Source organism: Salvelinus alpinus, chromosome 7 (genome assembly GCF_045679555.1).
Source record: "Salvelinus alpinus chromosome 7, SLU_Salpinus.1, whole genome shotgun sequence".
NCBI lineage: Eukaryota > Metazoa > Chordata > Actinopteri > Salmoniformes > Salmonidae > Salvelinus > Salvelinus alpinus.
In genome coordinates this window covers 56,147,815-56,167,640 of record NC_092092.1, presented here as the reverse complement: position 1 = coordinate 56,167,640, position 19,826 = coordinate 56,147,815, and the positions used below count along the sequence as shown (strand labels likewise).

Genomic DNA, 19,826 nt, shown 5'->3' with positions numbered 1-19,826 from the left:
ACCCCTCTCACAGGTATGCTTTCACTTTTCAGAATTAGAAATGTGTGGGAACGGGATGAATATGGTGAACATAAGACACTGGTGGGTTTGAATGAATTCCAGCCAAAGAGTTCACACCAGATTATATTATCTCAACTAAAACAAGTAAAAAGTGCAGAGGAAATGGACGATACACCAGAAACTCACTCCCTCTTTATCCCTTGTCTTCTATCGCTCTCTCTCTCTCTCTCTCTCTCTCTCTCTCTCTCTCTCTCTCTCTCTCTCTCTCTCTCTCTCTCTCTCTCTCTCTCTTTCTCTGTTTCCTTCTCTCTCCCTCTTTGTCTCTTTCTCCCTCTCTCTCTGTTTCCTTCTCTCTCCCTCTTTGTCTCATTCTCTCTCTCTCTCTCTCTGTTTCCTTCTCCCTCTCTCTCGGTCTCTTTCTCCCTCTCCCTCTGTTTTTCTCTCTCCTTCTCTGCCTGTGAGTGTCAACCCCAGACGGGCATCTACACCTACTGAGAAGATATTAGATTTTTTATTACTTATATTGTATCAGTTTTTTGATGATGGTGTTTTATTTGTATTTCTGCAGCTGGTTTTTCTCCCAGGCCGCTGTGCTGAGTCATTTAGACACAGGTAGAGCAATAAACCAAAAGCGCTTGCATTATGACCACCTGCTCTTTGCGTGACAGACTCACCAGGTGAATCCAGGTGAAAGCTATGATCCCTTATTGATGTCACTTGTTAACTCCACTTCAATCAGTGTAGATGAAGGGGAGGAGACGGGTTAAAGGACATTTTCTACGCCTTGAGACAACTGAGACATGGATTGTGTATGTGTGCCATTCAGAGGGTGAATAGGCAAGACAAAAGATTTAAGTGCCTTTGAACGGGATACGGTAGTAGGTGCGAGGCGCACCGGTTTGTGCCAAGAACTGCAACGCTGCTGAGTTTTTCATGCTCAACGGTTTCCCGTGTGTATCAAGAATGGTTCACCACCCAAAGGACATCAAGCCAACTTGATATAACTGTGGGAAGCACAGGAGTCAACATGGGCCAGCATCCCTGTGGAACGCTTTCGACACCTTGTAGAGTCCATGCCCCGACGAATTGAGGCTGTTCTGAGGGCAACTCAATATTAGGAAGGTGCTCCTATTGTTTGGTATACTCAGTGTACATTCCTTCCTAACACTGACTGTAAGCACTTCTCCATCACTGGAGAGTACAGAGGTATGAATGGACAGAGTGAAGCTTGGATATACTAAAGCGCTATCGGACACATGGTACCCTGTCACATGTCTTCACCAAAGGAGGAAATTACTCACATATCATCTATCAAGTCACTGAGTTTAACCTCCCTCTGTCACTGTGGAGTTGGTTCACCTCTATGTCTGTCATACACAAAAAGTCTCCATCGGGCAAAACCATCACCTGACAGTGGGAGGTGAAGCAATAAAAAGAAAACAGACTGTACAAGACCGTCTCAAAAGGAAGAGAGAAGGAAGGAAGCAATAAACACTAGAGGTCCTTTATCTTCTCTTATTTTCTCCCTCCTCTCTCTCTCTGTGCCTTTCTCAGAGACTCTGTGTCTGTGTGCAAGGGCCCCGCCCCTCCTTACCCCCAGCTCAGAGAGGCTGACAGTAGCAGAAGGAGCAGCAGCAGGGAGAGGGGGGGGGCTGAGGACAGACGGGGGGACACCCCCCCACCCCCAGAACCCAGATTGGACACCGTGGCCTTCTCAGCATAGAGAGGGATCACGTCAAACTGACCCCCCTCCTCCTCTTCCTCATCCTCTTCTTCCTCACTCTGCTCCACCTGAGATAGAGAGAGATATATATTGTTAGAGGAGAGGAAGGGAGAATGAGATGAGGGATGAGTGAGGAGAAGAGAGGGGAGAGAGAGAGAGAGAGAGAGTGAATGGAGCGAGGGATTACAATGTGGAACACAGAGACGAGGGAGAGAGAGCAAGAGCAAAGAGGGGAGAGAGAGAGTGAAGGAGGACAGAGTAGGAGGAAGGATTAGGGGAGAGAGAGAGGAAAGGAGAGAGAGAGAGAGAGAGAGCAAAGAGGGGAGAGAGAGAGTGAAGGAGGACAGAGTAGGAGGAAGGATTAGGGGAGAGAGAGAGGAAAGGAGAGAGAGAGAGAGAGAGAGAGAGAGAGACAGATGGGCATGCATAAATTAATACTGATGAAGTCTGATTGATGCACTGCCTCTTGCGAACACCTTCATCTAATCCTCTCAGAGAAAGAGATGGGGGGAGAGGGAGGGAGAGAGAGAAAGAGAGAGATTAAGAGATGTAGAAAACGTGAGGGAGAGAGATAATTGAAGAGAGGGAAAGAGAGGGAAAGAGAGGGAAAAAGAGAAAGGGAGACAGACAGCCAATGAGAGAGAGAGGCACAAAAGAGAGAGAGAGAAAGGAAAAGAGAGAGCGAGAGAAAGAGGGAGAGAGAGAGCGAGAGAGAGAGAGAGCGAGAGAGCGAGAGAGAGAGAGAGAGAGAGAGAGAGAGAGAGAGAGAGAGAGAGAGAGAGAGAGAGAGAGAGAGAGAGAGAGAGAGAGAGAGAGAGAGAGAGAGAGAGAGAGAGAGAGAGAGAGAGAGAGAGAGAGAGAGAGAGAGAGAGAGAGAGAGAGAGAGAGAAAAGGAAGAGAAAGAGAGTATTGGAATCCCCCTGGTCTAGCTCGCAGCTCAGATAATCTCTAGCTGTGTTGAGCATGCGGGGAGCAGAGGAGACAAAAAGCGCTTCACTGTCACTCTGCTCAATGGACCAGACAGGGTTTAGCAGTCAGCCACCAGCAGTCACTCCTGTGGTCAATGGTCATTCCAGCAGCCTGTTGTCACGACAGTGGTCAATGGTCAGAGTGCTAGAGGTGTGTACTAGGTTGAACATTCTGTACTTGATGGTTAGCGTTCAGTCAGGTGGTCAGTGTCTAATCGAACGATCAGTCAGTGGTCAGTCCATCTGTTTGTGGTCCAGCTGGCAGTGGTCAGTCCATCTGTTTGTGGTCAAGCTGGCAGTGGTCAGTCCATCTGTTTGTGGTCCAGCTGGAAGTGGTCAGTGCTGGGTGGAGTGGTATTTTACTTTGCTTTATTTGATTGCCAGTTGTGTGATTCGTGTTTGGAGGAGCGATGCATGTTTCTGAGTGATGGTAGTTCAGCTAAAGTGATGAGTCGTTCAAAGTGTTGAGTCATGTTGAATAGTGTTCAGTAATGTAAGGTAGTATTGGGTAGTATTGAGTAATGTTATGTAGTATTGGGTAGTGTTGAGTAATGTTATGTAGTATTGGGTAATGTTGAGTAATGTTAGGTAGTATTGGGGATTGTTAGGTGGCATTGGGTAATGGCAGGTTATGTAAGGTAATATTGGGTAATGTCGTGCAATGTTAGGTAGTATTGGTAATGTTGAGTAATGTTAGGTAGTACTGGGTAATGTTAGGTGGTATTGGGTAATGTCAGGTTATGTTAGGTAATATTTGGTAATGTTGGGTAGAGTTGAGTAATGTTAGGTAGTATTGAGTAATGTTGAGTAATGTTAGGTAGTATTGGGGATTGTTAGGTGGCATTGGGTATTGGCAGGTTATGTAAGGTAATATTGGGTAATGTTGGGTAGAGTTGAGTAATGTTAGGTAGTATTTAGTAATGTTAGGTGGCATTGGGTAATGGCAGGTTATGTAAGGTAATATTGGGTAATGTCGAGTAATGTTAAGTAGTATTGGTAATGTTGAGTAATGTTAGGTAGTACTGGGTAATGTTAGGTGGTATTGGGTAATGTCAGGTTATGTTAGGTAATATTTGGTAATGTTGGGTAGAGTTGAGTAATGTTAGGTAGTATTGAGTAATGTTAAGTAGTATTGGGTAATGTTGACTAATATTAGGTAGTATTGGGTAATGTTAAGTAATGCTAGGTAGTATTGGGCAATGTTGAGTAATGCTAGGTAAATTGGGTAATTTGAGTAATGTTAGGTAGTATTGCGGGTGGGTGGGGTTATATCCTGCCTGTTTGGCCCCTCCTGTCTCAGCCTCCAGTATTTATGCTGCAGTAGTTTATGTGTATGTTCTCTCTAATTCTTTCTTTCTTTCTTTCTTTCTTTCTTTCTTTCTTTCTTTCTTTCTTTCTTTCTTTCTTTCTTTCTTAGGACCTAGGACCATGCCTCAGGACTACCTGGCCTGATGACTCCTTGATGTCCCCAGTCCACCTGGCCGTGCTGCTGCTACAGTTTCAACTGTTCTGCCTACGGCTATGGAACCCTGATCTGTTCACCGGACGTGCTGCCTGTCCCAGATCTGCTGTTTTCAACTCTCTAGAGACAGCAGGAGCGATAGAGATACTCTGAATGATCGGCTATGAAAAGCCAACTGACATTTACTCCTGAGGTGCTGATCTGTTGCACCCTCTACAACCACTGTGATTATTATTATTTGACCCTGCTGGTCATCTATGAGCATTTGAACATCTTGGCCATGTTCTGTTATAATCTCCACCCGGCACAGCCAGAAGAAGACTGGCCACCCCATAGTCTGGTTCCTCTCTAGGTTTCTTCCTAGGTTCTGGCCTTTCTTGGGAATTTTTCCTAGCCACCGTGCTTCTACACCTGCATTGCTTGCTGTTTGGGGTTTTAGGCTGGGGTTTTAGGCTGGGATGTCACTTTGTGACATCAGCTGATGTAAGAAGGGCTTTATAAATAAATTTGATTGAAATTTGATATTGCCCAATGTTAAGCAATGTTAGGTAGTATTGAGTAATGTCGAGTAATGTCAGGTATTATTGAGCAATGTTATGTAGTAGTGAGTAATGTTAAGTAGTATTGGGTAATGTTGAGTAATGTTAGGTAGTATTGGGTAATGTGGCGTAATGCTAAGTAGCATTGGGTAATGTTGAGTAATATTAGGTCATGTTGAGTAATGTTAGGTAGTATTTGGTAATGGTGTGTAATGGTAGGTAGTATTGGGTAATGTTGAGTATTATTATGTACTATTGGGTAATGTTGAGTAATGTTAGATAGTAGTGGGTAATGTTGAGTAATGTTAGGTAGTATTGGGTACTGTAGTATTGGGTACTGTATTGGGTATATTGGGTAATATTGAGTAATGCTAGGTAATGCTAGGTAGTATTTGGTAATGTTGAGTAATGTTAGGTAGTATTGGGTAATGTTGAGTAATATTAGGTAGTATTGGGTAATGTTGAGTAATGTTAGGTTAGCATTGGGTAATGTTGAGTAGTAGTACTCACAGCGTTGTTGCTGAGCTCATCCTGGGCGTTGTTGCTGAGCTTGTTCTGCTGGTCCAGGGGGGAGGGGCGAGGGGAAGGGGGAAGAATGCTCTCCACTGGCCGAGGGGGTAAGCTACCCATGGTACTTATGGAGTTCTCTGTGAGACGGACAGATAGACACATTACATTACATATTGTGTGTGTGTGTGTGTGTGTGTGTGCATGTTCACATGCGTGCATGAGAGCGAGTGTAGCTGACCATGTGACAGATTGATGGATTGAAGTGTCAAGTTGTAAATTCATTGCTTGCCGTATAGAAATTGCATTGATTGGTTAGACGGTTAATTGACAGGTAGGTGGATGTATAGACTCACCCAGACAGGCGTTATTGGTGAACATGTTCTGGATCTTCAGGCAGTTCTTCCATTGGTTGCCACTGCCCTCACAATTGCACCACAGGGCCACGTCCATAGTGCTGTTGCTAAGGTAGTTGGGGGTCATGATGGTGCCTGGAGGAGGGGGTCAAAGGTTACAGAGGTCAACTCCTACTGCAAAAGGTCAAGTCCTACCGCTGGCCATCTGACACCCCCACTCACCCACCCCTGACATGACCCGATAACACCGTCTGTCATCTTTATCACTCTCTAGTGATCCACCCAAATCTATATCCTAGAATACTCTTTATTCTCTCCGTCTCTCTCCTCTCTCATCTCACCCCTCTCCATCCTTCATATATCTGCATCCCTCGTTCTCCTATAGCCTCATCTCATCTCTCTTACCGATGAGTCCGGCATAGGATTTGAGGCACACTGTTCCACTATCTCTGAAACAGCGAGAGGGGGAATGGCCGGAGGACTGGCAGTTATGCTGGAAATCAGCCAGTCTGGACCTGAGACAGACACAGACACACACACACACACACACACACACGTACACATATGAAAATGTGAGCGCTTTTAAGAGACAAATGTGTTTATGTGTGTGTACATGTTGTGTGTCTGACCTGCAGAGATGGTCCCTCGTGCAGGAGCTCTGCAGATGCAGACAGTTGGGCTGTTTCCCGTCTCTCTCCTGGTAGGAACAGGAAGGGACGATGGTCTTCCTGCGTCTCTCCCCACACAGTTTGTCAGTACAGGGGCAGAACAGCAACCCCAGGCTGTACTCCCCCGGGACGCGCTCCAGGAAGCGCCGCAGTGCCCGGTGGCACTTCTGCCTGTTGCAGTGGTCCAAGCCTGGGACGCGCTTAGTGCAGGCCAGGACGTACTCAGACCTCAGGGACCCGCATTTCTCATATAGACCACAGTCCTGGGCTGCCTTCAGACATGCGTTCTGTCCATCGAGAGGAAGAGAGGAGGCTGAGAGAGAGAGGGGAATGGGGAAAGATAGAGAGGAGAGATATAGAGAGGAAGAGGGGAGCGAGGGAGATAGAAAGAGGAGAGAAAGTAGACATCTGGTCACTTGAGGGCTGTGTAGATGAGTTGATTGATTGGGTTTTGTAGTGTATTGATATATTGACCAGGAGTGCCTGAGGGTTTTAATGTAATGGGGGATTGTGTCGTTGGCTACCTGCTGCCACTATGGAGGCCATGTGAGACATTTCCACTGGCGAGTCATCATAGGGAGACGCCTCCAAGTCCTCATAACCTACATGATCACAGAGGAGAACATCACATTACAACCTCATCATGACAACATCGGAGACGACGTCATATCACAACCCAACACCATGATATCACATCGTAACCTAACCATGACACGCAGGAGAGATCACCACGTAATCTATGCATCCCTAATCGCATCATAATCTCCCAACACCACAGGAGACTGAATCACAAGATAACGGAACACGCAGGGAAACATCACAATATAACAGGGACTCGAATCAGACAACCACCATTTCATTATATTCACACAGCTTCTGCCAACATCATAATAACACCTACTCTAAAATCTATCGTGGATATATTTACCTAATAATAGGCATGTTGTTCCAGATTTGAAATAATTACATGGGTATGGGTACAACCTAAATATACATATTTTATTCTGTTCATATGTAAATCCCGTTCATTATTTTTCATAATGACACGGTAGGGGAGAGCACTCTCTCTGTTGTGTTAGAGTAGTGTGTAATTACCATATGCATGGTGACTAACAGGGCATGGGGAATAACTCCATTAGCTGTCATTCACCCTCATCGATGTGCGGACGGAATGGCACCCTATTCCCTACGTAGTGCACTACTTTTGACCAGGACACATAGGGAATAGGCTGCCCACTATGTAGGGAATAGAGTGCCATATAGGACGCAGACAGACGAGTGGCCGTGCTCTGACGGTAGCATCAGTGACATCACACGGTGGCTGTAGGGACGGGTCACAGAGGACGGCTAAGGGTCCAACCTAGTCGTGGCCAAATGGTGAGTCAAGAACCAGTGGTGCTAGAAGTCTATACTGAATCCTTACTTCTACAAGCTAGTAACAAACATACACATTTCTGTCACACACACACACACACACACACACACACACACACACACACACACACACACACACACACACACACACACACACACACACACACACACACACACACACACACACACACACACACACACACACACATACACAAACACACACTTTTCCCTTTTTCACACACGCTCACACGTACACACACTCACTCTGCAGGATCCTGACACTCCAGTAGACTCGGAGGCAGTGCTCCTCTCTGCGTGCGCCGCGCTGACACTTGCAGGCCAACAGGGGGAGGTAGTGTAGGGCGCTCAGGGCCTCCAGGCACTCTATCCTGGCCTTGCTCCCCGGCGGAGCCTCCTCCTCCTCGGACACACAGTACTGCAAGGTGCTGTACAGCTCCTTACACTGGGGATCTGCTTCACATCCACTCTCTGCCTCCAAACAGTCCATAATGCCCGGGGGGAGGGGAGGCAAGGAGGTGACCACATCTAGAGGGGGAGACAGAGAGGGGAAGGGGAGGGGAGAATGGTCAGCCATCTCTACATTCAAAGACTCAATCGTGAACACTCTTACTAACACTTGTAAGGCTGCTTCACGTGATGCGTTGTCTCTACCTTCTTGCCCTTTGTCATGTTGTGTTGCTACCGTGTTGTTGTCATGTGTTGCTACCATGTTGTGTTGTTGTCTTATAGGTCTCTCTTCATGTAGTGTTGTGGTGCCTCTCTTGTCGTGATGTGTGTTTTGTCCGTTCTTTTTAGGTTTAATCCCAGCCCCCGTCCCGGCAGGAGGCCTTTTGCCTCTTGGTATTGTAAAAAAGAATTTGTTCTTAACTGACTTGCCTAGTTAAATAAAGGTTAAAAAGATTTTTTTTAAATCACTCTGTGCTACAATGTATTTGCCTTCGGGATGAATGCACTGACACTGAATATGAAAAGCCATTACTGTCCTCTTATATATTTAATTTGCTTGGACGTGAAGGAATTTTCATTGAGTGAATCCAAATGTATTGTGATGAGTTTTCCATATTGTGTGGAGAAAAGCCAGAGCTTACACAGCACGAGGCTTCATATTTGGGAAATACCTCATATTTTACCCCCCAAAATTTTCTGCATTATATGTTGGCTGCTCTCCACTTTTATTTGTAAACCAAAAGCAAAATGCTCCCTTGGTAAATTTCAACGGCTCACGCACAGACCTACACACACACGCTCCTACGAGAGACCCTTTTATGTCTGGCTTATGCGGTGGGGGAGACTGAGGGGCGGAGCCTATCATTACTACAAAACACAACACCACACATCCACAGGAGGGGGTAGAGCAATCTGTCTGTGACACACGGACACAGACACCCTGCCACACACGCACACTAGATGAATGAAGTGGTTGAGAGAGCAAAAAGAGATTAATATTCAACAGAGCAGCAAATGTAAATCGAATATAATGAGTTTCATGAAATAGACTACCCGAGACACTAGGCACAGCATAGATCAACGGGAGAATGCAAATTGACTAAATAAAGTAGAGTGGGGTGCATGTACACTTAAACACCAGAGCACCAACTACAAAAACGAATGACCCATGTCACTTAAAAACCTGGAAGCTCATCAGCCTTCCCCCCTAAACTAGTCACGCGTTGCCATAGACATACCAGGCGAATCACTCACTGTCACATGACGTCACATTGACCTCATCACCTTTCAAAAGGAGAAGCTGAGAGGGCCAGTATGTATGTGGTTTATAAGACATTATAAATGCTCATACACATGTTTACAGCCAAGTTATAAAGCAGTACACCTATAAGGTTTAAGTAAAGTGTTCCTGTTTTACTTGTAACTGATCCTGGGCCAGTTCTGATGTGTTGTTCATTAATGGTTAGGGATAGGTCACAGATTGGGAGAGCTGGCTCTAGATCAGTGGTTATGGGTGCAGTGCAGTGCTATCCCAGAGTTCAGTTTAAGGAGCGGTGAGGTCCCCATGGGTACAGCAGAACGGCATATGACAGAGTTCCAGTGAAGATACACACATACACACCAAATCTCCCAGTCAAGGAGACAAAATCCGTACACACCATCTGTTGCTCCTGTGTTTGAGATTCCAAATCCTAGTTCTCAACAAACCAACGACCTCTAGACTGCCCTAGTCTCTCTCTCTCTCAATTCAATTCAATTTCAATTTAAAGGCTTTATTGGCAAGGGAAACATTTACATGGCCAAAGCAAGTGAAATAAATAATAAAGAAAAGTGAAATAAACAATAAAAAATGTACAGTAAAAATTACACTTCCAAAAGTTCCAAAAGAATAAAGATATTTCAAATGTCATATTATATATATATATAAATATATATATATATAGTGTTGTAGTTAAAGTATGAAAGGGAAAATAAATAAACATAAATATAGGTTGTATTTACAATGGTGTTTGTTCTTCACTGGTTGCCCTTTTCTTGTGGCAACAGGTCCCAATCTTGCTGCTGTGATGGCACGCTGTGGTATTTCACCCAATTGATATGGGAGTTTATCAAAATTTGATTTCTTTTTGAATTATTTGTGAGTCTGTGTAATCGGAGGGAAATATGTGTCTCTATCATGGTCGCACATTTGGCAGGAGGTTAGGAAGTGGAGCTCAGTTTCTACCTCATTTTGTGGGCAGTGTGCACATAGCCTGTCTTCTCTTGAGAGCCAGGTCTGCCTTCGGCGGCCTTTCTCAATATCAAGGCTATGCTCACTGACTCTGTACATAGCCAAAGATTTCCTTAATTTTGGGTCAGTCACAGTGGTCTGTCTCTCTCTCTCTCTCTCTCTCTCTCGCTCTCAAACCCTTTGAAACATACTAATAAAACTTCAAACGTGAAACACACACAGACCTTGGCTTTCCCTGTCCTTATCTGAACACACAATCCATATTCCAAACAAAATGTTTTATCAACCCTATCATCACATCTGTACACTACGTATACAGTGCATTTGGAAAGTATTCAGACCCCGTCATTTTTTCCACATAACAGCCTTACTCTAAAATGGATCAAATATTTTTTCCCCCCATAAATCTACACACAACACCCCATAATGACAAAGCAAAAACTGTTTTTTTGAATTATTTGCAAATGTATTAAAAATAAAAAACAGAAATACCTTATTTACACAAGTATTCAGACCCTTTGCTATGAGACTCGAAATTGAGCTCAGGTGCATCCTGTTTCCATTGATCATCATTGAGATGTTTCTACAACTTGATTGGAGTCCACCTGTGGTAAATTCAATTGATTGGACATGATTTGGAAAGGCACACACCTGTCCATATAAGGTCCCACAGTTCACAGTTCATGTCAGAGCAAAGACCAAGGCATGAGGTTGAAGGAATTGTTCGTAGAGCTCCGAGAAAGGATTGTGTCAAGGCACAGACCTGGGGAAGGGTACCAACAAATTTCTGAAGATCCCCAAGAACACAGTGGCCTCCATCATTCTTAGATGGAAGAAGTTTGGAACCACCAAGACTCTTCCTAGAGCTGGCCGCCCGGCCAAACTGAGTAATCGGGGGAGAAGGGCCTTGGTCAGGGAGGTGACCAAGAACCCGATGGTCACCCTGACAAAGCTCCAGAGTTCCTCTGTGGAGATGGGAGAACCTTCCAGAAGGACAACCATCTGTGCAGCACTCCACCTATAAGGCCTTTATTGTAGAGTGACCAGACGGAAGCCACTCCTCAGTAAAAGACACATGAAAGGTGGCTTGGTGTTTGCCAAAAGGCACCTAAAGGACTCTCAGACCATGAGAAACAAGATGCTCTGGTCTGATGAAACCAAGATTGAACTCTTTGGCCTGAATGCCAAGCGTCACGTCTGGAGGAAATCTGGCACCTTCCCTACAGTCAAGCATGGTGGTAGCAGCATCATGCTGTGGGGATTTATTTCAGCGGCAGGGACTGGGAGACTAGTCAGGATTGAGGGAAAGATGAACGGAGCAAAGTACAGGGAGATCCTTGATGAAAACCTGCTCCAGAGTGCTCAGAGCGAAGGTTCACCTTCCAACAGGACAACAACCCTAAGCACACAGCCAAGACAACATAGGAGTGGCTTTAGGACAAGTCTCTGAATGTCCTTGAGTGGCCCAGCCAGTGCCCGGACTTGAACCCAATCGAACATCTCTGGAGAGACCTGAAAATAGTTGTGCAGCGATGCTCCCCATCCAACCTGACAGAGCTTGAGAAGATATAATTAACAGGTGTGCCGTGTTAAAAATAAATTTGTGGAATGTTTTTCCTTCTTAATGCGTTTGAGCCAATCAGTTGTGTTGTGACAAGGTAGGAGGAGTATACAGAAGATAGCCCTATTTGGTAAAAGACCAAGTCCATATTATGGCAAGAACAGCTCAAATAGGCAAAGAGAAACGACAGTCCATCATTACTTTAAGACATGAAGGTCAGTCAATTCGGAAAATGTCAAGAACAAGAATTGTTCTTAGAGGCACTTTAGTATTGCCAGCCTAATCTCAGGAGTTCATAGGTTTGAAGTCATAAACAGCGCTGTGCTTCAAACAATGCTAAGAGCTGCTGGCAAACGCAGTAAAGTGCTGGTTGAATGAATGCTAACGAGCCTAATGCTGCCTACCACCGCTCAGTCAGACTGCTCTATCAAATATCATATCATAGACTTAATTATAATATAATAAACACAGAAATACGAGCCTTTGGTCATTAATATGGTAAAATCTGGAAACTATAATTTTAAAAACAAAACCTTTATTCTTTCAGTGAAATACGGAACCGCTCCGTATTTTATCGAATGGGTGGCAACACTAAGTCTAAATATTGCTGTTACACTGCACAACCTTCAATGTTATGTCATAATTATGTAAAATTCTGGCAAATTAGTTCACAACGAGCCAGGCGGCCCAAACTGTTGCATATACCCTGACTCTGCTTGCAATGAACGCAAGAGAAGAGACACAATTTCCGAAGTTAATATTGCCTGCTAACATGAATTTCTTTTAACTAAATATGCAGGTTTAAAAAATGTATACTTCTGTGTATTGATTTTAATGTCACGCCCTGACCATAGAGAGCTTTTATTCTCGATGTTGGTTAGGTCGGGGTGTGATTTAAGGGTGGGTTATCTAGGTGAATTATATTTCTATGTTGGCCTAGTATGGTTCCCAATCAGAGGCAGCTGTTTATCGTTGTCTCTGATTGGGGATCATATTTAGGTAGCCAAATTTCCCATTGTGCTTTGTGGGATCTTGTCTATGTTTAGTTGCCTATGAGAATTATTTATAGCTTCACGTTTCGTTTGTTCGTTTTGTTGTTTTGTTGTTTGAAGTTTTCTATTCCATAATAAAGGATGGAAACATACCACGATGCATCTTGGTCTACTCCTTATGACGAACGTGACAGAAGATCCCACCACAAACGGACCAAGCAGCGTGGCCAGGAGGAGAAGACATCCTGGACTTGGGAGGAGATAATGGCCGGAGACGAAAGCCTTCCATGGAAGCAGACGCAGGAGGATCAACAGTGACTCCGAAGTTCACGACCACGAAGGAAGCCCGAGAGGCAGCCCCAAAAATTATTTTTTTGGGGGGGGGCACACGGGTTGGTCGGTGAAGCCGAGGGGCGAGTCTGAGAGCGAAGAGGAATATTGGGATAGACTGAGCGAGGAGTATTGTGAGATAGTTGAGGGGAGTGATGAGGTAGAGTGGATGTTTTGGTGTCTGGAGCAAGACAGTCGCCGTGAGGAGCATGGGACCAGTCAAGCACCATGTTTTGCGGAGATACGCAATGACCATAGAGAGCTTTTATTCTCTATGTTGGTTAGGTCTGGGTGTAATTTAAGGGTGGGTTATCTAGGTGATTTATATTTCTATGTTGGCCTAGTATGGTTCCCAATCAGAGGCAGCTGTTTATCGTTGTCTCTGATTGGGGATCATATTTAGGTAGCCATTATCCCATTGTGCTTTGTGGGATCTTGTCTATGTTTAGTTGCCTGTGAGCATTATTTATAGCTTCACGTTTCGTTTGTTCGTTTTCTTTTTTGTTCTTTGAAGTTTTCTATTCCATAATAAAGGATGGAAACATACCACGATGCATCTTGGTCTACTCCTTATGACGAACGTGACATTTAAGAAAGGCATTGATGTTTATGGTTAGGTACATTTGTGCAACGATTGTGCTTTTTCGCTAATGCGATTTGTTAAATCATCACCCGTTTGGCGAAGTTGAGGTAGGCTGTGATTCGATGATAAATTAATAGGCAACGCATTGATTATATGTAACACAGGTCAAGCTAGTTAAACTAGTAATATCATCAACCATGTGTAGTTAACTAGTGATTATGTGAAGATAGATCGTTTTTTATAAGATAAGTTTAATGCTAGCAAGCAACTTACCTCGGCTCCTTGCAGCCACAAGGTCCTTTTGATGCTGCACTCGCGTAACAGGTGGTCAGCCTGCCACGCAGGCCATGCCAATTAATCGGTTGACCTCTAAAAGAAATCACTACTAAAGGACACCAATACGAAGAAGAGACTTGCTATGGCCAAGAAACACAAGCAACGGACATCCGACCGGTGACAATTTGTCCTTTGGTCTGGAGTCCAAATTGGAGATTTTTGGTTCCAACCACCGTGTCTTTGTGAGACGCGGTGTAGGTGAACGGATGATCTCCGCATGTGTATTTCCCACCTTAAAGCATGAAGGAGGAGGTGTTATGCTGTGGGGGTGCTTTGTTAGTGACACTGTCTGTGATTTATTTAGAATTCAAGGCATACTTAACCAGCATGGCTACCACAGCATTCTGCAGCGATACGCAATCCCATTTGGTTTGGGCTTAGTGGGACTATCATTTGTTTTTCAACAGGACAATGACCCAACACACCTCCAGGCTGTGTAAGGGCTATTTTACCAAGAAGGAGAGTGATGGAGTGCTGCATCAGATGACCTGGCCTTCACAATCCCCGGACCTCAACCAATTTGAGATGGTTTGGGATGAGTCGGACTGCAGAGTGAAGGAAAAGCAGCCAAAAAGTGCTCAGCATATGTGGGAACTCCTTCAAGACTGTTGGAAAAGAATTCCAGGTGAAGATGGTTGAGAGAATGCCAAGAATGTTCAAAGCTGTCATCAAGGCAAAGGGTGGCTATTTGAAGAATCTCAAATATAAAATATATTTTGATTTATTGAACACTTCTTTGGTTACTACATTATTCCATGTGTTATTTCATAGTTGTGATGTCTCCACTATTATTCTACAATGTACAAAATAGTAAAAATAAGAAATACCCTTGAATGAGTAGGTGTTCTATAACGTTTGACTGGTAGTGTATATACATTTGTAAGAACTTCTAAAAACCTGTTTTTGTTTTGTCATTATGAGGTATTGTGTGGAAATTGATAAGGAAAAAAAAAACTTTATCCATTTTAGAATACGGCTGTAATGTAACAAAATGTTGAAAAAGTCAAGGGGTCTGAATACTTTCCGAATGCACTGTACCTTGTCATTTTTCATGCATGTTATTTTCTTTCTCTTGCCGTCATCCCTCTTCATAAGGAAATCATAATGGAGTTTACACTCCCCTCTAGGTTGTTCCAAATGATTTCAATCATTTTCTGATTTGAACGAAACCATTCATACATGTTTTCCCATGGTGGAAGTAGTCAGCAAAACATTCAGGAGATAAAGGTGCTCAAAGTTGACCCATTTTGCATACCCCACCATACCATGAGACATGTCTTCGCCACTGAAAAGGATAAACTATTCAGTTTGATATCATTTGAAAGCTTAAAAACAGGTTTGTCAAACTACTCTAGGATTTCTTCAAAAAACATTTTTTTTTATCTTGAATGTAAATTATCTAAAAACGCGTAAACTCCAAAAAAAAAAAAAAACATTTTCAGAAATGTTGTACTTTAGACACAATTTTACATAATCTGAGGTGTTTGTGTTGTGCCCAACATTGGTTGAGACACTGCATAGTCTTGAATACAGGGTGGGTGTCATTTCAAACATAGAAATGGAACTCATAGAATGGACCTATCCCTTCAGACCCCTGCAATTTAGCTGGTACACCACTGACATTTAAGTTGAATTGAAACTTTAACTTCCGATTACTACCAGAAACATGTCCACCGGTCCACCCACTGATGAAAGTCAACTTGGGAATGTCTATTCTATTATCTATAGTTCTGTGATTTCAATAGGTTTCCTACGGAAGATTGATAGTTTAATTTATAACAATGGATATTCCCACTCAAGTCAACATTCTATGATGTGTGGAACTCCAACCATCCATGTGGTACCATATGAAAGTTGAAATTTCAACATTATTCACATTTTAGTAAATTTATTAGCCAAAACATGACACCCATGCCATATTCAGGGTGGGGCGGCAGGTAGCCTAGTGGTTAGAGCGTAGGACTAGTAAACGAAAGGTTACAAGATCAAATCCCTGAGCTGACAAGGTAAAAATATGTTGTTCTGCCCATGAACAAGGCAGTTAACCCGCTGTCATTGAAAATAAGAATTAGTTCTTAACTGACTTGTCTAGTTAAATGAAGGTAACATTTCTATATGATAAACTGGGTGGTTCCAGCCTTAAATGCTGATTGGCTGACAACAATTTATTGTTACTGCTCTAATTACATAGGTAACCAGTTTATAATAGCAATAAGGCACCTCGGGAGCTTGTGATATATGGCCAATATACCATGGCTACGGGTAGTGTCCAGGCACTCTGCGTTGCATCGTGGACTATTTGCATTGTGCCCCCCCAACCCGTCTTTTACGCTGCTACTCTCTGTTTATCATATATGCATAGTCACTTTAACTATACATTCATGTACATACTACCTCAATTGTCCCAACTAGCCGGTGCCCCCGCACATTGGCTACCCGGACTATCTGCATTGTGTCCTGCCACCCACCACCCGCCAACCCCTCTTTTACACTACTGCTACCCTCTGTTTATCATATACGCATAGTCACTTTAACCATACCTACATGTACATACTACCTCCATTAGCACGACTAACCGGTGCCTGTATATAGCCTCAATACTGTTATAGCCTCGCTACTGTACATAGCCTCGCCACTGTTTTTTTCACTATCTTTTTACTGTTGTACTTATCTATTGTTCAACTAATACCTATTTAAAATAAAAAAAATTGCAATGTTGTAAGGTCTACTGTTCTATTCCGGTGCATGTGACAAATAAACTTTGATTAGATTTGATATTGGCCATATATCATACCCCCTCGGGCCTTATTGCTTAAGTAAGCTGTGTCTCAACCAATGACGGGCTCAACACAAAAACAACTCAGATGACGTAAAATACAGTCTGAGCTACAACATATCTAAATATTTATTTTATTTTATTTACACGTTTGTAGATAACTGACTTTAAAGCTTAAAAGAATACTGGTTTTATTAAGATTTTTTTAATTTTTATAAATCATAAAGCAATTTGACAACCCTGTTTGTAAGCTTTCAAATTATATCAAACTGAACCGTTAATCTTTTTCAGTGATGAAAACATGTCTCACGGTATGGTGGGGAATGCAAAATGGGTCAACTTTGAGCACCTCTATCTCCTGAATGTGTTGGTATTCATGTCCAAAAAGTTACTTTCTGACCACTTCCACCATGGGCAAACATGTATGGAAGGTTCAAATCAAAAGGGGTGCAGTGAGAAAGTGATTCAAATCATATGGAACCTCTTTATGACCTTTTCCAATGCCCTGCTGTTCAAACCCCGGCCTCCCGCTATGCGGTAAAATCACCTCCGAAGGAGATATCAGGTGGGCGGGAGTCTAGGCCTAATACACTTTGGAACACCTGTCACCGGAGTGTGTGACACGAGATGGGCGCGCGCCCTGGGAGGCTGTCAACACATAGAGCGCGACCCCGCCGTGTGGCGCCCAGTCCCGGTGTCTGTCTCCGCGGCTATTCAAACACACCTGGACGCGCATCTGGCCTCAAGCACCTGCGTGCGGATAAGACGTCAACCACGATTCCGCTGTTTGCACACCGGTGTCGGTTGAATGCGCTTCCTCATTGAACAACAACTTTACAATTTATTCTGAGATTTTTTTTAAAGATTTTTTAAAATATTTTTTTTAAATCAAGAGACCTGTAAGCCAAAAAGGTGTTCGCGTTAATCAAAACACAGAAAAAGACACCGCGCTGATATACGATGCGACCCTTGGGACCCTTGTCGACTAGGCCTACACCAGCACCTCAAACACACAATAATTAACTCGGCTAATAAATAAAACTGTCGATCCGTGGTGGAATTATGCGCGCAGTCTATGCCTCAGGCGGCAGCAACTCACAGAGGGAGCGGAGACTTGGGGATGCCAACTTCCGAATATCCAAAAATAGTGGTTGTACAAGAGATCATCAAACTTTGCCCAAAGTCTGTAATGGAAATGTCTTAAGTATTTTCAGTAATCAGATCACAAAGTTGAAATTGAAGTCGTTTCCATTTGTTTCCTAAAATCTCTAATTTCATCAAATATTCCTGCTGTCATAAAGGTTTAATTAAGAGCAGCCTAGATTCAAGGAATACATTCCTTGCAAAGAGTACATCTATTTGGAAAATTAGAAGCCATGCCTGCATCCAAAGCTCACTGAAAACGCGCATTTGAACCATGTTTGTAATATGTTAAATAAAAAATTGGCGTTGTGGGCAATTAGCCTTATTACGTCTTCAGGCTTTAAATACGATATTAGTAAGATGTCATGATTGCCTGTACAATCATATTGCTAAAAAAGTGATTTTAAGGCTAGATAATAGGCTAGATATAGCCTGAATGACTGACGACAAAAATGGATGTAACACCATGGATACCTTCCTGCATCTTACCTTGTATGAAGATGCTGAGCAGTATTCCGAGGAACAACATCTCCGTTATGGGGCGGGAAGAGGCACCGGGACACGAAAAGGGAGATGGAATTTGGACTTCGTGCGTTTGCTCCGCCACGGCTCTATTCGTCCGCACACCGACCCGCGTCACTCCGCTCAACGTTACATCCAGCGGGAGTCACGCTCCACGGTTCTGGGTACGTGTTGCAGGTGTATAGTCCTGTATAACGATTAATTCTTAGATTACACTGGTCGAGAAGACAGCTAAAATAGTTTGTCTGTCACCACCGCCAAAGTGCGCAGCGTGTAGCGCGTGCCCCGATAGACTGAACACAATTAACCAAGACTCCCAAATACAGCTGTGGAACATCAGGTTACTCTGCATCCATAGATAGTGTCAAAATTAGAGAATATTTTTCTAATGCCATTTCTCTCTCCGCAGTGGCACTAGAGGAGCCCGTCTACATGCTGCCGGAGACGTCGGGAGACCATGAGGATGACAGATGCAGTGCAGTTGGGTTATTAACCGGCGGTCCCTCCTCCTCGCGCTCGTCCGTTCACTGTGCGACAGTGGGTTAAATGCCATACACAGCTGCGTCCTGATGATTGGCTCAGAAGAAGAAGTTCTCAGATGCGGCGACGGGGGACATATAGTAAGGGGTGTACCAGGCTATATTACGTCTGGACATATTCGAGTTTCCTCATAGTTTCAAACTAAATAGGATTTCATGGACGTTTGTATTTCATGTAGCCTACCGTATTACAACAGCCATGTCTGAATGCAGGTCCCCTTATCCTCGGACTGATGACATGATGCCCTGGTGTGTTTACTCATGTTGGGTCAATGAAACTCAGGTCATCCATGTAAATATTGACCTTTGGACTTAACTGTCAACACCTCTCACCGTTGTGAAAGATTTTGGCTAGTGCACAGGCTATGCTATCATGGCCCCAGATCTGTCTGTGGCTTGCCAACTGCTTATTGTCAAGCCAAACGCTCCCTTTATATTGACTGACAAACTTTTCCATTCTGTATATTCTGTTGCTGCCATGCAATGCCATTCTATCTATTCTACAGTCTATTCTATTCTATTCTATTGAGGGGGTGAGTGTTGAAGTGGATGTGTAGCCTAATGTGCAAGTGGAGAAGAGGCTCAGGGAGGTTTATGGCTGGGCAGCCATAAATAATCATGACAGAAGCGATGAGAGGAGGATCATGAGTCTTTAAATTATTCACGCAATTTCATAATTGGCAAACTCACTGGCTTGAGAACTGTGTAGTTTACGAGCTGGAATCTGCATGCTAATGAGGCCAACCTGT

At 43.7% G+C, this 19,826-nt stretch overlaps 1 protein-coding gene across 1 annotated transcript; it reads right to left on the bottom strand.

Moving 5' to 3' along the window:
* Positions 1-230: 230 nt before the first annotated feature.
* Positions 231-18,997, bottom strand: LOC139581256 (GDNF family receptor alpha-4-like). The gene is made up of 8 exons (XM_071410820.1): positions 18,506-18,997; positions 7,862-8,143; positions 6,748-6,825; positions 6,185-6,536; positions 5,961-6,070; positions 5,556-5,690; positions 5,203-5,339; positions 231-1,791 (listed from the first exon to the last, which is right to left on the bottom strand). The coding sequence occupies exons 1-8, from the start codon at positions 18,543-18,545 to the stop codon at positions 1,591-1,593; spliced, it is 1,335 nt and encodes a 444-aa protein (XP_071266921.1). The 5' UTR covers positions 18,546-18,997; the 3' UTR covers positions 231-1,590.
* Positions 18,998-19,826: the final 829 nt, after the last annotated feature.

Excerpts from the sequence above, each read along its gene's own strand:
- LOC139581256 (XM_071410820.1), bottom strand. The coding sequence starts at position 18,545 with ATGTTGTTCCTCGGAATACTGCTCAGCATCTTCATACAAG. Across the intron at positions 6,071-6,184 it reads ACGAGGGACCATCTCTGCAG|GTCCAGACTGGCTGATTTCC; the intron begins GTCAGACACACA and ends TGTCTGTCTCAG. Across the intron at positions 5,340-5,555 it reads CACCAATAACGCCTGTCTGG|AGAACTCCATAAGTACCATG; the intron begins GTGAGTCTATAC and ends TCCGTCTCACAG.